This window comes from Andrena cerasifolii, chromosome 6 (genome assembly GCF_050908995.1).
Source record: "Andrena cerasifolii isolate SP2316 chromosome 6, iyAndCera1_principal, whole genome shotgun sequence".
Taxonomy (NCBI): domain Eukaryota; kingdom Metazoa; phylum Arthropoda; class Insecta; order Hymenoptera; family Andrenidae; genus Andrena; species Andrena cerasifolii.
In genome coordinates, this window is record NC_135123.1 from 5,623,634 (window position 1) to 5,637,572 (window position 13,939).

At 36.3% G+C, this 13,939-nt stretch overlaps 3 protein-coding genes and 1 long non-coding RNA gene across 6 annotated transcripts; 3 read left to right on the forward strand and 1 right to left on the reverse strand.

Moving 5' to 3' along the window:
- Positions 1–3,773: 3,773 nt before the first annotated feature.
- On the forward strand, positions 3,774–7,308 carry LOC143369653 (alaserpin). 3 transcript variants are annotated; one of them, XM_076813863.1, is made up of 8 exons: positions 3,774–3,976; positions 4,376–4,497; positions 5,697–5,876; positions 5,942–6,152; positions 6,219–6,433; positions 6,488–6,667; positions 6,730–6,865; positions 6,936–7,308. In XM_076813863.1, exons 2-8 carry the CDS (start codon positions 4,402–4,404, stop codon positions 7,091–7,093), a joined length of 1,176 nt encoding a protein of 391 aa, XP_076669978.1. In that variant the 5' UTR covers positions 3,774–3,976; positions 4,376–4,401; the 3' UTR covers positions 7,094–7,308. The 3 variants fall into 3 exon arrangements, with proteins under 3 accessions (XP_076669978.1, XP_076669977.1, XP_076669976.1); XM_076813862.1 differs by lacking the exon at positions 3,774–3,976 and adding an exon at positions 4,057–4,102; XM_076813861.1 differs by lacking the exon at positions 3,774–3,976 and adding an exon at positions 4,122–4,272.
- Positions 7,181–7,977, reverse strand: LOC143369664 (uncharacterized). Its single transcript, XR_013085456.1, has 2 exons — positions 7,511–7,977; positions 7,181–7,431 (listed from the first exon to the last, which is right to left on the reverse strand). It is a non-coding gene; the product is annotated as an uncharacterized LOC143369664 (long non-coding RNA).
- A 641-nt stretch (positions 7,978–8,618) lies between these two features.
- Positions 8,619–9,755, forward strand: Hspc300 (haematopoietic stem/progenitor cell protein 300). Its single transcript, XM_076813886.1, has 3 exons — positions 8,619–9,061; positions 9,454–9,536; positions 9,636–9,755. The coding sequence occupies exons 1-3, from the start codon at positions 8,941–8,943 to the stop codon at positions 9,660–9,662; spliced, it is 231 nt and encodes a 76-aa protein (XP_076670001.1). The 5' UTR covers positions 8,619–8,940; the 3' UTR covers positions 9,663–9,755.
- A 2,583-nt stretch (positions 9,756–12,338) lies between these two features.
- On the forward strand, positions 12,339–13,590 carry Ndufv3 (NADH:ubiquinone oxidoreductase subunit V3). Its single transcript, XM_076813883.1, has 3 exons — positions 12,339–12,493; positions 12,614–12,749; positions 13,352–13,590. Exons 1-3 carry the CDS (start codon positions 12,458–12,460, stop codon positions 13,498–13,500), a joined length of 321 nt encoding a protein of 106 aa, XP_076669998.1. The 5' UTR covers positions 12,339–12,457; the 3' UTR covers positions 13,501–13,590.
- Positions 13,591–13,939: the final 349 nt, after the last annotated feature.

A 13,939-nucleotide genomic window follows, 5' to 3' on the forward strand; every position in this document is an offset into this window, starting at 1 on the left:
AGTTAAAAAAAATATTCTGAAACCTTGGTTTTTTACGTTTCAATTTTGGGTTTTTTTCACCCGGTAGCGACAACCTGTGTTACAATATGGGGTGCGCCTCCCGCCGGGTTAATGGAAGAGGAATGGGAAGGATTAATTTGGGGAAATAATGTACCTAATATTTTGGTTTTGGAAAATGACGAAGCAAGAACATAACACAGTCGAACCTCGATAACTGGAATCTCAAGGGAAGGGAGAAATCTTCGAATCATAGAGGTTTCGGCTTATCGAGTTTTCGAGTAAGAGAGGTCCAACAAACGAAAATTTGACTTATAGAGGCTTTGTGCGACTGTTAATTTCTCGACTTATGAAGCTGTAAAGCAAGACAAATTCGAGTTTTGAAGGTCAATTGTTTATTGTATACCTATAATCAAATATACCTACAACTTATGTACTACATATATATGTATATACCTAAATATACAAAAATAATTGTAAGACACATTTTATGCTCGAAATATTACATATTAAAAAAAAATTGTGATTTTACTTTATGTATTCTCCCTGTCATTTAAGAAGGAACCTACCGACCGACGAGTTTAAACCGGTTCTGCGCAGGTCGACGCTGATTGGTGCCGGGAGAAGCCACTATTGGCTGTACCCCCACCAACGCTCTTTCGGAGCCAATGAGCTGATTCTACATGCGCGAGACGGGTTCCTCCTTAAATGACAGGGAGAATAAGTCTTTTAATGTATTGTATTAAATTTCGTGATACGTATGTCGAAGTAAACTTCGACTTGTAGAGGTCGGAGTTCTTCTAAATTGGAGTTGCAGAGGTGAAATGCATAATTTAACATGCGAAATATAGTTCGAGTTGAGGAAGTTTTATTTCGAATTGTAGAGCTGTTTACAGCGGAGCGAAAGGGGATGGAAAAAAATTTCGTCTTACAGAGGTTTCTGAAGTTATCCAGGTTCGAGTTATCGAGGTCGGACTGCATCTTCATATTATAGAAACAATTTATTCACAGTACTCCACTTAATTTTTCTCCTTGTTTTTTATTTTCATTTTTCCGCGATACATTATAATTATACCTTTTTTTTGTTTTTTCTTCTTGCAGGTTCGTCGATTTCAAGCAGCTCGGAAAATTCAAACGCTCGAGCCGGCTTGGAATTTGGGTACTCGCACGTCCCTAGTAGTAACAAACCTCGACAAAGTACCGAGACTTTATAAAAAAGGCACGCAAGTGCTAAAAACTGAATTTCGGGACGAGAGTGGCAAGAAATGCATTTAACGCAACTCGCCAGGCTCTGCGCGTGTCGTTTGCCGTCGACGGCTAGAATTCTCGTCGCACTGAAACCGCGTGCTTTCGCGCGACGAGTTAACTCGTCATCCCCAGTTTCGACGTGTTATTCGCGCGACCGATCGGGCCAGGATTTTATGCGGTACGCGAGGTTCGTAAGAATCAGCGTGTCCGTCTCGAATCTCCATTCGGTCGGAATATGGGATTTGGTGTCACAACGCGCCAAGGAAGTAGTCCGCGGCTGGGTGAATTAGTAATCAGGATGTGTGTCTTGCGACTGGGGAACACATTTTCGTTGTACGCTCAGCCGCGCAGGTGGTAGGAGCGCGGGAGAGAGAGAGGGAGAGAGAGAGAGAGAGAGAGAGAGAGAGACGCTGAGGAGGGCATGGGGGTGGGAGGAAACGACGAAGGGAAAAGGAGAACGGGGCGAGCGAAAAAGAGAAGCTGAGAGGGGAAAGATCGATGGATGGAGAGACGATGACGAGATGAAAAATTGAAAGAGAAAGTAAAAACGAGAAACAGAGAGGAACGAAGGGGAGAAAACGACCAGCGAAATGAGCGAAGAGAAAAAGGTACGCGGAGAAGGGAAGAGAGTAGCGGGAATGAAGGACGAGGGGGCGTGGGAGTGTAGCGGATAAACACACTGGAATGATAAAGAATTCTAAGAAGATTACTGGATAAAGAAGAGACAGAGAGAGGAAGGCACCCTTATTTATTTGACTGCTCTTTGCACCTTGTTTGATCTGCGAGCACGTTTAGGCCGGGAATCCACCGGGAAGCTAAGCCATGCTATGCGATGCTACGTTTTAAAAAAATTAGCTTCAATACATTCTTATGGAACCGTTTCCACCAGAAGCTACGTTAAAACATCGCATCGCATTGCATAGCTTAGCTTAGCTTCCCGGTGGATTCCCGGCTTTAGGGCCATGAGGCAGTACATGAGGGGCCATTTTTATATTAGTTATGCGGCAGCACGCAAAGTGGTTTATCATGGAAGGGGAATATTATGTGTTGTATAGGATGTTATTAGTAGACAATTGTTGTGATTGGTAAGGCCTAACGGAGAAAAGAAAGCGCTATCTAAAAATAAGATGTAAATGACGTTTAGAGAGGAGCGAGGAATTGGCTGGAAAACGTGTTTGGTGGTTGTGTGGACGAGGATAGCGAAGAAAGTTAGAAAAATGCGGGGAAGTGTGAAAGAGGGAAAGGGGGAGGTGTCGGTGGAAAGCCAATATGCGTGAATCGTTCGACGATATAAGGTTCACAGTGGCATTCTTCGCTGTGCCGTTCGCCTCGGGAATGTCATTCATTATTCATCGATTGAGCGAGAATGTGCTTGTTCCCGAATCCTCCTGTTGAAAATTCAGATTCGTCGTCTTTGGATATTTCTATAACTCGGATCATGTAGGGTTTCATATAAATCATTGGCGCATCTTTCTTCTGGTTGCAATTAGAAAAAAAATGGTCGAAGAGGAAGATCCATTTTCATACCATAAAGTGCAGCAGTTCATTTGCTATATGCAGTTGCTTCCCTTTATAAAATGGGATCATATTTTTTTTGTGCAACAAAAATATATGATTTTTTGTATAACAACAATATATGATTCAATTTAAAAGTACAAGCACTTGCCAGGACATAGAATTTGAGAAATATGAACATAGTAAAATTCCTGCACAATTTGACGACGATGATTATATAACTGAAGTAATATATAGGGAATGATAGAATCATATTCAAATTTCGCGATTCAAGAGAAAAATTATAGGTACATGTATAAGTTAAATATAATGGAACTCATTTTTATGTTACAAACTTTTATTGCGTATGTTTTATAACTATTTTTGCATTTCATTATTAAATCGATTATGCCCATATAAGTTATCATTTGTATGCAGACCCGCCTGGTTGCGCGATGCACACACGCGTCGCAAAAGAAAAAGCGCCTAAAAGACTTAAAAAAAAATATGAGATAAATTTTTAGGCAACCCAACCCAGATAGCACACGACGTCTTAAAGACGTCCGTTTTCCGTCTGTTTTTGGTCTGACGACCTTATTAAGACGTCTTTAAGACGTCCGTGCCTAAGCGTTTCTGAGACGTCTGTCTACAGACGTCGTAAGTCGTCTTTGAGACGTCTGTGTGCTATCTTGGAAGTTTGTATAACACCAGGACTAGAGCATACTCGTTTGATTTTCATTTTCCCTCCTTTTTATTCGCAATTAATTCGAGAAAAAAAATTAGAAAGACGCCAAACATTTACTGCACACACAAGGGAAACACCCCAAGCCGGGCCTGTTTGTGTATATCCCCAATTTATAATTTATAAAAGAAAGTTTCATTAAATCGTATTTTATATTCGTTGACCACTATTGTCCAAAATAATTTGCACATTAATGTAAAACAAAAGCAAAAAGCACATTCTCTTATACATGTAATCGCAAAGATTTTGTATTTTCAAGCTCGAAATCATTCGGTGACATAGCAGCTGAGCATCAGTCATACTGCTCGCTTCCAAGCGTTAACGCATTCCTGTAGATAATTGATAAGTCATACTTTAAAAATAGTATACAGAATAATTATCGGAAATTGACACGTACAGAGCTGAAACACCATACGCTTCTTACTAGTTTAGTTAAAGCTACATTGGATCGCGCGCTTTACTTCTGTCACTTGGCGGCTATTTTATTTTTGACAGGTAGTGTGGGTCTATTCTTATTTGTTGGACCAGCTCGAACTTAACCTCTTCTTCGATACTGTCACTCAGTAGTTTTGCATAAAATATATTACGAAATGTATAGCTCAGTAAATAATTCCTTTAGCTGTACGTATTGCTCCTGCCGTTACACATAACGTAACAAAATTTAAAAGATTTAAGTAACTTACAGTAAAATGCCGTGAGAGCACGAAATATATTGGTACTTAAATAGTTTACCATTCCCATTAAATATTATCGATAATCTATGGCTATAACGATGTTCAAATCGTTCATAGGTGATAATTTTGTTATACACTATTGAATATTTGTATTACAATGTCCACACTTAATTTTATTACATATTGTGAAATATTAAAATAATATAATTTTGTTTTATAGGTTTAATTACAATCTTCTTTGCCACAATGGCACAGTCGACTAATACACCTTCGAACAGCAGAAAAGATGTGCACAAAAATTTGTCCACTTCGTGTAATGAGTTTACAAAAGACTTTAACAAGGTAAGTGAAGAATATAAGTTATTTTTTGCTAAGCGTTTTAAATTCCAAATTCAATTGGATTAACTTCATTGACATTAAGCTGTACTCTGTTCCACGAGCGAACTGACTAGCCTGCCGACCAGTTTTTATCAGCTTTGCAAAGTTGACGCCTGCTTCTATTATTCTTCTTATGTTTTTCTTATGCAGTTTGACAATTTGACTCACACTATGCCTGGCCTCAGTGCAACTGCGATCGGCAGATTGCTCCTCAAGAAATGGTGAGAAAAGAAGGCAAGACCTCTTTTAAGGAACGGAAACATTTTTGTTACACCCTGTATAATACATATATGAATTTAAAATGGCTGCAATTAATTATCGTTTAAAGAGCTTCATGTACCATTTATTCATACGCTTTCTCTCTAATACATACTGATGAAGTAATTGGTCTTAAGAATTCTTAAGGAATTGCTTATTTAGCAAAAGCAATTGCTTCTTTTATTCATTCGATTGTAAGCAATTCTTTAAAAAATTAAGGAAAGGCGATTCCGCTAAGCAATTCCTAGGTAGTTTCGGAATTCGTACAATATAAAGCAAATGCTTGTATTTTTATTCACACGAATTTAAGCAGTTCCTAGTAAAATATTAAGAAAAAGCAATTGCAAAATGCACTTTATTCATTAGGCTCAATAGGGTCAAGCTGCACGAAGAGGTCCATTCCCTCGTGGAACAGAGTGTAGTTGTATTAATAAAAATGAATAATAGTAGTAATCTTTATTTCACCATTGCTGCCAAGAAAGGGACTCGCTTTAAATGTGTATCTAATAATTAAACATTCATGCTTCTTCAGACTATCTCTCTCAGCCTTCCCTCACACACCTTCCATTCGCTTCTCTGTCTTTGGTCTCGTCTACCCCCAGTTACTGTACCAACTTTTTCTAATTTATTCTTAATTTATTCTGTATTTACATTTTTATTTACAACCCCTCCCAAACATTTGTACTTTTACTGTGCTTCTTATATATAAAACTTTTGACCTCCTCTATTTTCATGTCACCCTAGTACCACTGTCTATTCTTCTTTCTTCCTCTGCATTCCTCGAAAACCATTACCGTCGACTTCTCGCTACTTAGGCTTAGCTGTTTCTCCTTAATATACTTCTAATAAAAATGAATATATCGCTATATTTATATTATTGCAATGACCTACCTAATCTGTTTTAGGAACTGGCTCTAGCCAGTAAGGGAAATATTGTTAGCTCGCCCTTAAGTGTACATATGATATTGTCTTTGCTTTCTCACGGGGCAGACTCTGAAACGTTAGACGAACTGACCACTGGTTTGTATCATCTCGACAAGAACTCCATAGAAGAAGGATATACATCTCTAATAGCTGTACTAAATGTAAGAGCGACAAGATTCGGTTAAAGCAGAATTGTAAGATAATCCAGGACTCGTACATTTATTAGGAACTAAAAGATGTTAAACTCTACATCGCAAATGCACTGTATGTTCAAGGCGGATTGGAATTGCTGACAGAATTTTTGACAATAGGAACGGATGTTTATCAATCTATGATTTCGAAATTAGATTTCAAGCGCAATGTAGATGCATCTGAGAAAATCAACAAATGGGTGAAAGAAACAACTAATAATAAAATATCCGATCTCGTGACCTCAGGTAAATTATTATGTACGATGTGGAAAAAGATACTGGCAATAATAAAGCTTTACATAATGATTACAGATGACTTCGACGAATATACAAAGTTGGTGCTGATAAATGCAATTTATTTCAATGGTATCTGGTTGCATAAATTTGATACAAAAAACACAGAGAAGAGAGCATTCCATGTAACAGAAACTGAAAAGAAATTTGTTCCAACAATGTTCAACAAATCTAAATACAATCACGGTGAAATACCCTCGTTGAAAGCAAAATTCATTGAAATTCCATACATGGTACGTTCATGCGTATAAATCTTTTATATTAAGGGCTTAAAGAATATTTTACAGAACAAAGATATTGTAATGACAATAATCTTACCAAATGAAGCGAACGGACTCTCAACTGTGCAAAATAATTTCTCGTGGGAAATCCTTGCGAATACACCCCGATCCGCTAATGAAGTTGAATTGTATCTTCCAAAATTTAAAATAGAATTTACGGTGGACTTGAAAAGCATTTTGCGCAAGGTATTAGTTTTATATATCAAGCCTTTGCGACAATCGCGCCTTAATTACGTTCCTTATTTCAGCTTGGCTTAAGCAAAATGTTTGACGATAATGCAGAGTTTAATCGCATGACAAAGGTACCTCTGAAGGTCAGCAAGGTTTTGCATAAAGCAGTGATAGATGTTAACGAAGAGGGTACTGAAGCTGCAGCTGCGACAGGTGCTTTAAATTTTTATGAAAGCGAAATATGCTCGGCGCACATGTTTATGAAATTAATGTTTTATTTTAGCCGTGCATATGAGGCTTCGACGGATGATTAATATGCCAGTACAATTTTTGGTGGACCGACCGTTTATGTTTGTAATTGAATATAAACCAAATAATATACCACTTTTCGTTGGAAGTGTAAGAGATATAAATGTTACTCCAAAAAAGGATGAGTTGTAAATTTTTGTCTACAGATGACGGTAAAGCATTATTGATTGTATTGATACATTTCTATCTTTATAAGTAAAACTAATGTTATACTATATATATATTTTATTAAATACCGCATTTATTTTATGCAAATATATAAGTAAAAAATTTCATCACAAATATTTAAACAGTATAAATCGAAACGGTACACATGATTTATGAATAAATTATTCATCTTTAGGAAATCCAACGATCCTTTATGTACAGCATTCTACGATCCTATCGAGTAATTCGTTTTTGTTACCAGTTGTTCTTAAACCCAAGGTTTTTAACATTTCTTTCAACTGTAGTACGGCGCAACTTGCCAGCTGTTGAAAGGAACATAAGTGAATTTATGGATTTTGTTTAGCTATTTCTATTTCAACTAATACTTGTTTATTTATACACTTTTCCTTGTGCTACAATTTTTCGATTTTTTCCGTCATCGTCAAAGGCCATACTTGGCACCCCCGGGCAAGATTATCAATGCGCCCCTGCAAGAGCACGACAATCAATTAGCAGAACGGATATAAATGAATTAACGCATACAGTGGCGCCCTTACAAATTTGGCGCCCCGGGCGGCCGCCCTGCCTGCCCCCCCCCCCTTAAAGCCGGCCCTGATTCTATGGTTTCTTCTTTAACTTTCTTAACCCTCTTGTTTTGGTGGCGCATAATTTGTACACTCCATTTTTTCATTAAATATTTCATCATACATCTTGAATAAATCTTCTACTCTCTTACGCATTTGATCGATCGATGATACTTGGAACAATATTTATCATCACGTTATGGATACAGACCCGGAATAAAGGGGGGCCTGCAGCCCCGGGCCCCAATTTCCGGGGGGGGGGGGGCCGTTCTAAGCGATTAGCTCACTCTGTCTTCATTGGAAATGTTGTATCAAATAAATTGGCTGAGTTCCACAACTTCCAATTTTATGTTTTTATTTTAAAATTTCATTTAAAACCTCCTGTATGATATCTATTTAAATTTTTACATTTTTTGAGAATCCTTCGCACGTTTAACAATTGAATCTGAATTATTAAGATCTATCGATTGTGAAGACTTGATACAAGAATTTGCAAAATTAAAGATAAGGAAAAAACATTAATTTTAACTAAAAGTTAATTGTACAATATCTTTTTTTAAGAAATTTACAAGACGGCCACGCAACATGTATCACAGTACGACTCTTTTGAATTTCTGACTTCTGTTCTAACAAAATTTCTTCAACTTTTACACTGGTAATAATGCTAATGCGAAAATGATACTCACGAACAATATTCATCATATACCTTTTTTTGCAATAGAATTATTATCACCGCAAAAGTGGAACTGATTTTATTATATCAGAAGTGAGAAATTCAAATGAGCCGATCACTGACAGAACGGCCACGCGAGTGTGGCGCTGCGGTTCGCGCCACAGAACCTCGTATCATAGATAGAAATGCCGTTTTTCGTAGCGTATCTCGAGAGGCAAAAGTGGAGTGATTAAGCTGATCAAGTAGTATTTTGTTCAGCAGTTTAGTTAACAATAAGCCCAAATAATATAAATCTCAAACACGATATTTACAAATGCAAAGGCATGTTTGCATGCATCGCTAAAGAATAAAATTTATTTCCAACCAGCGCGCCCCATACATTTCGAACTTAAGATACTTGGAAGAATCTGTTTTCGACAGGGTGATTCGTAACTAGAGAGTACAAATTCAAAGGAATATAATGACAGCTGTCGAAGGACGTTAATTTTTATTGTTATCATTTTGACTGATGATACACGCGCACTGTCGGGATTTACATATTACATCCGTAGTGTTACTTAAACGTAGCGTCAAAAATGGCTGATGTGCACCGAGAAGCTATCCAAAAGCAAATTCAACAGGACTGGGCAAACCGAGAATATATTGAAGTCATAACTGGTAGCATTAAAAAGATAACCGATTTCCTTAATTCCTTTGGTAATTCTTTTCTAATTATCAAGCAAAGCATTCGGAGCCAAAATCTGCTATCTTTGAAATACAATCTTACAAAAACATGAATCCCTTAATTCCCAGGCCTGATAATTCTTTCTCAAATTATGTCATTTGATAGAAGACTTTGGTATAAAGTTTCTCTAACGAAATAAGAAAAACGAAAATCGAACTAACCAATCTTTTAGTATTTTCGATTTTAATAAAGCACATGCTTTATCTACATAGAGTTTTGCAGAAAACCTTGCCCTAAATTAGACCTAAATTTTCACCTTGTTTTTAAAAACAAAAATAGCAGAATTTGACTTCGGATACTGCCAATACATGCAAAAGTGATTAAAATTGTTTAAAAACAACCGATACGTATTTTATTCTGCTAGATATGTCCTGCAGATCAAGGATAGCTGTTCTTAATGAAAAACTCACGACACTTGAAAGAAGAATCGAGTATCTCGAAGCATGTGTAAGTTATCTGTAATTTAAGTACATCGAGTTAAGTACATTGTAATGTTTAAGTAGACAGTCTTACCGAACATATGTCCTTAGAATTATCACTTCGCAGGTTACAAAAGGAGAGACGTTAACATAAGCATCGGCGAAACGACTACCTTCAATACTGTAAGATTTTTGTATTTACTGGAATCGCATATGAATAAATACACAGTGAAAATAATAATAATAATCCTGTATTTTAATCACCAATTCTACAGTACAGATGTTTATCAACAATACAAATAAACGTTGGCATTAGTCTATAGTTCTCCCTAAAACTTAACTGTACTGGGGTACAGCGAGTGGCCTTGAATTAACATTATACAGGTCTCCCATACCTTCTCTCAAACCTTTGTTCATAAATGCAACTGTGGTCGTAATTGCTCCTACAGTCACAAGAAGAGGGAAAGGTAATCTCAACCATGCCCGGAATATCGGCATGGTACCGATCGCTGAAAGAAATAACATCTTTCTGAAAGATTTTATATTATTTTTAGTGTAATTGACAATTTTTATATTTTCCTAGTACTCAGCGTTTTTCCTGTAAGCGACTGGCAAATGTACGAAGAAGATGTAGAAGTTTAATATTTAACGCAGAATACAGTTTTTAAAATATATATGGAGATATCGTTCGATTCTTTTTGTACCATGTGAAAGCAGTTTTCGAAGCATAGTCAATGACATAGGTTGCAATAATTTTCAAAGCCGTATGAAAAGAAAATACAGAAGTAGGTTGAAGGGTTGCGCAAATATCTATTTTCATTTTTAGTACGAAACAACTTTGGACGATGGTGTAAGTTCTTAGTGACAGCCAGATGCAAACACTGAGTACTAATAACGTGAACTTTGCGTGTAATTAGACGACTACATACCACCTATAGCGTGATTAAGGGCATCATCTTTTCCCCTGATAGATGCTGACATAAACATAATAGAAGGATAGGTTACAGCAATAGCATTTATTGGCACAATCCAAAATACCGCACGCTGGAAGGCATGTGTAAATGTTTTGGCGCCGGTGTGTGCCATTATGTCAGTTATAGTAACAGGTACGCTTGCGTATATACCAATTTTTAAGCAACTTAAAATCTTTCCAAGAGGATCTTCTCCATCTGGTTTCTCGAAAAGTTTATATTTAGTCAGTATCATGGTTAATGAATCTGAAACGTATAGATATATTTCATTTATAATAATAAAACTGTTTCAATCAATTGTATAACTAGTACTTCGTGGAAATTCCTTTGACAACAATCGGATCAAATAGGCATTGTTATGACACGTTACGATAGAAATAATCGAAGTTGGACTTTGTGGATAATAAAAGAAGTATATACCTTAAATCTATTTAATCCAGAAAATTTTAATACAGCCTTAGATATTATTTATTTTATAATGTGTATAGTCCTGTGAACACTTTGCAATTACATAACTTGAACCAATAACTTTATAGATTCGCAACCAAGTTGTCCGATTAATCGTGCTTGATCTTTCAGATAGATTTTTCTATACGTTCACAAAATAATGTTCATATTTGAGGAAATTAACGATACAAAAGTTGAACTTCGTTGAATGTTTCTTTAAAATAATTATGAATATTATCCCTAGCAACAAACTAGCAAACAAAGACAAGCATCATTGTCAAAATATATTGTATGGACACTAGGCGCCAGAATCGGCTTCCCTTCGGAAATTTGGCAACGTTGCATGTCACTAGAACCGCTGAGTTATGCCTAGTGACATGCAACGCAGCGCTTTTTTTTGTAGTTTATGAATATTGTTCATAATATTATATTTGCGTTGGTACCATTTTTATATTAGCATTATTATCTGTCGAAGACGCATCGAAGTAGTTTTGTTAGATCAGAAGTGAGAAATTCAAACGCGTCGATTAATAAAACCATATTCCTGAACGGGGTTCCCGGGCAGCATTTTCCTGGGCAAACTTATTAGAGAGGGGGAACACCTACAGGATTTGTGGTAATGGGTGCGTTCCAGTGCCTTCAACATACTCAATTGTTGAGTGATCATACTAGATTCTACTCGCGTCGACCAATGAACGTGCTACTTCAGAGTAAAATCTAATGAAATTACTCAACAATTGAGTAATCCAATGGGTGCGTTCAGCAGAAAGTGAATCTGATAATACCCAAAAAGGCGGGTACTCAATAATCTTCTCTTTAGTGCTTTAGCTGAACGCACCCACAGGATGCGTGAGACGCGACGATGGGAGACGAACCGACACCAGCGCCGAGCGAGTAACGCCACGGTCAACCAGCGTCTGCACCACGGTGTAATAGACAGGTGTTCCGACTCCTGTTCAGAATGTGTGATTTTTTCGTCCTACTTCTTCTGACGGCCGCTAGGTTGGCGCTCAAGGAGAAAAGGCTGACTTTTTTCGTCAGCCAGCTGCAGCGGTTTTCGGTTTTCCGTATCGGGAATTGCATCATTAACAAAAAATTACAAGTTTTTTTAAAAAATTGTCAAGTTTTTATACCTACTACTGTTTGCGAGAAGTTAGAAACTCTAATTAGAGAATAATTAAACAAAAAAAAAGTAAAACAGTCGCATTGGGATACGAACACCCGACCTTCTGTTTGCGACTCATGTCCGGAGTTCGGCAATGGGAATTGTTGATGAAAAGAGCCGAACAGGCAACGCACACGGACAGGAATAGAATACGCTATTTGAATTGGGTGCGATGGGTGCAAAGTAGGGGTCGACGGTAGGTCATGGGTGGGGTAAGTACTTGTCCCACGTGGTCCCATGGTTCCACCCAATTCCACCACACGATTCACGCGATTCTGGCGCCACTGTACGGCTGTGTGCGTGTTACATAAATATCGGGACTTGTTATTAAAAATACAGTTGAATTAGTAATATCGTCGTAACAAAATGTTACGTATAATATCAAATGAAATTTTGACACAAGTACGTATAAAAATTATTCAAGATCTATCTGTCACCAAAGAAATATCTTGGTTACGTTAGTGCATCCTCAATAACTTGCTACTCAAAATATTTCGATAAAGATGAAACAAATGATTTTAGAAAGGAAGCTTAGCAATGACACAGTCTCTGTGTACAAAAGCAAAGTCAACAAAAACACGCAAACAATCCGCCCATCAGTCTACGAACACAGATGTCAAAGGACTCACTGACAAATGCGTTAAAGTTCCAAGCGGGCGTAAGTCGTGAAAATGTTCAGCGTTTTATAATTGTGTATTTGTTTTGTTTCATGATCTATCTGCAATGTATTAAGGGTTTATTTACACACATCAGTGATGTGTCTATTCAGTTTTGAACATGTTCTGTTTAATACAGTGTTTTGTAATGCAGTGAATTAGCAATTCATTGGATAATATTCTTGACATTTCTCTGATGCGTCATTGATGCTCCATTTGGACTATTTATAAGTTTTATTACAGATAAATCACTGATGAACAACTCAAAGAATTAGTGTGTTAATACCCAATTATCCAGTTGTGATTTGAACAATAGATTATACAAAGTGAAGTGTTTTCTGCCAGTTAACAAGAGCTTGGAAATAGAACTATATGATTAGAATTAAAAAAATATTAATTTTGTATTTTTGAAAACTTCTTTAGCACCTTTTTCTGTAACAGATGTGTTAGTATTGTCAAAATAAATAAGATTACTCCTACGTAAACGTATAAGTGTAGTTAATTGAAAATAACATATTACAATCTTATATTAGACAATTAGACTCTTTATCGTTTTAGACACAATTGACAATAGTGTACAATTTTTTTAAATTTTATTTTTCAGCTGTAGGAGGTCCTGGTGCCGCCAAAGATAAAGAATATAAAAATCCAGAATATTTCTGCTATCACACAGATTCTTTCGGAGAAGCAGAAGTGGAGTTAGAAAAATATAGATTACCAGCTCCTTCTAATAAAGTTCCTTTCAATCGATAAATACTTCTTATCTTCATTCGTTTGTGAAGAATTATGTAATAGGCAATAAAATATAGTTGATATAATAAATTATATTAAAAAAATAAAGAATGTACAAATTTTTAACTCTCTAAGAATAACGAGAAATGCAACGGAGTACTAATAAATTAACTAATCAAAATAGTATTCTCTGTGAAAACTGTTTAATACTTGTTCATGCATATTATTTTAACATAATACATTCGCAATATAAAATAGAATATAAAAACTAAATTTATGTATCTAATTGGAGGTGTAGGTGGCATTTTGTTAATAAATAATGATATTACAACTTTTGTTATCAATATTTATTAATTTTTATGTTCACTTTTTAAAAAAAATTTCTTACAATTCAAAATCGGTTCATTACAAAATCGTATGTTTATCACTTTCACTTATAACTTTAAGGCGAATTTAGACG

Bases quoted from the DNA above. Each gene is read 5' to 3' on its own strand.
- LOC143369653 (XM_076813862.1), top strand. From the start codon at position 4,072: ATGTATAGCTCAGTAAATAATTCCTTTAGCT. The intron at 4,498-5,696 runs GTAAGTGAAGAA...AATCTGTTTTAG, and splicing joins TTACAAAAGACTTTAACAAG to GAACTGGCTCTAGCCAGTAA. The intron at 6,434-6,487 runs GTACGTTCATGC...AATATTTTACAG, and splicing joins TCATTGAAATTCCATACATG to AACAAAGATATTGTAATGAC.
- Hspc300 (XM_076813886.1), top strand. From the start codon at position 8,941: ATGGCTGATGTGCACCGAGAAGCTATCCAAAAGCAAATTCAACAGGAC. The intron at 9,062-9,453 runs GTAATTCTTTTC...TTATTCTGCTAG, and splicing joins CGATTTCCTTAATTCCTTTG to ATATGTCCTGCAGATCAAGG. The intron at 9,537-9,635 runs GTAAGTTATCTG...ATCACTTCGCAG, and splicing joins TCGAGTATCTCGAAGCATGT to GTTACAAAAGGAGAGACGTT.
- Ndufv3 (XM_076813883.1), top strand. From the start codon at position 12,458: ATGTTACGTATAATATCAAATGAAATTTTGACACAA. The intron at 12,494-12,613 runs GTACGTATAAAA...AAATGATTTTAG, and splicing joins CAAATGAAATTTTGACACAA to AAAGGAAGCTTAGCAATGAC. The intron at 12,750-13,351 runs GTAAGTCGTGAA...TTTATTTTTCAG, and splicing joins CGTTAAAGTTCCAAGCGGGC to CTGTAGGAGGTCCTGGTGCC.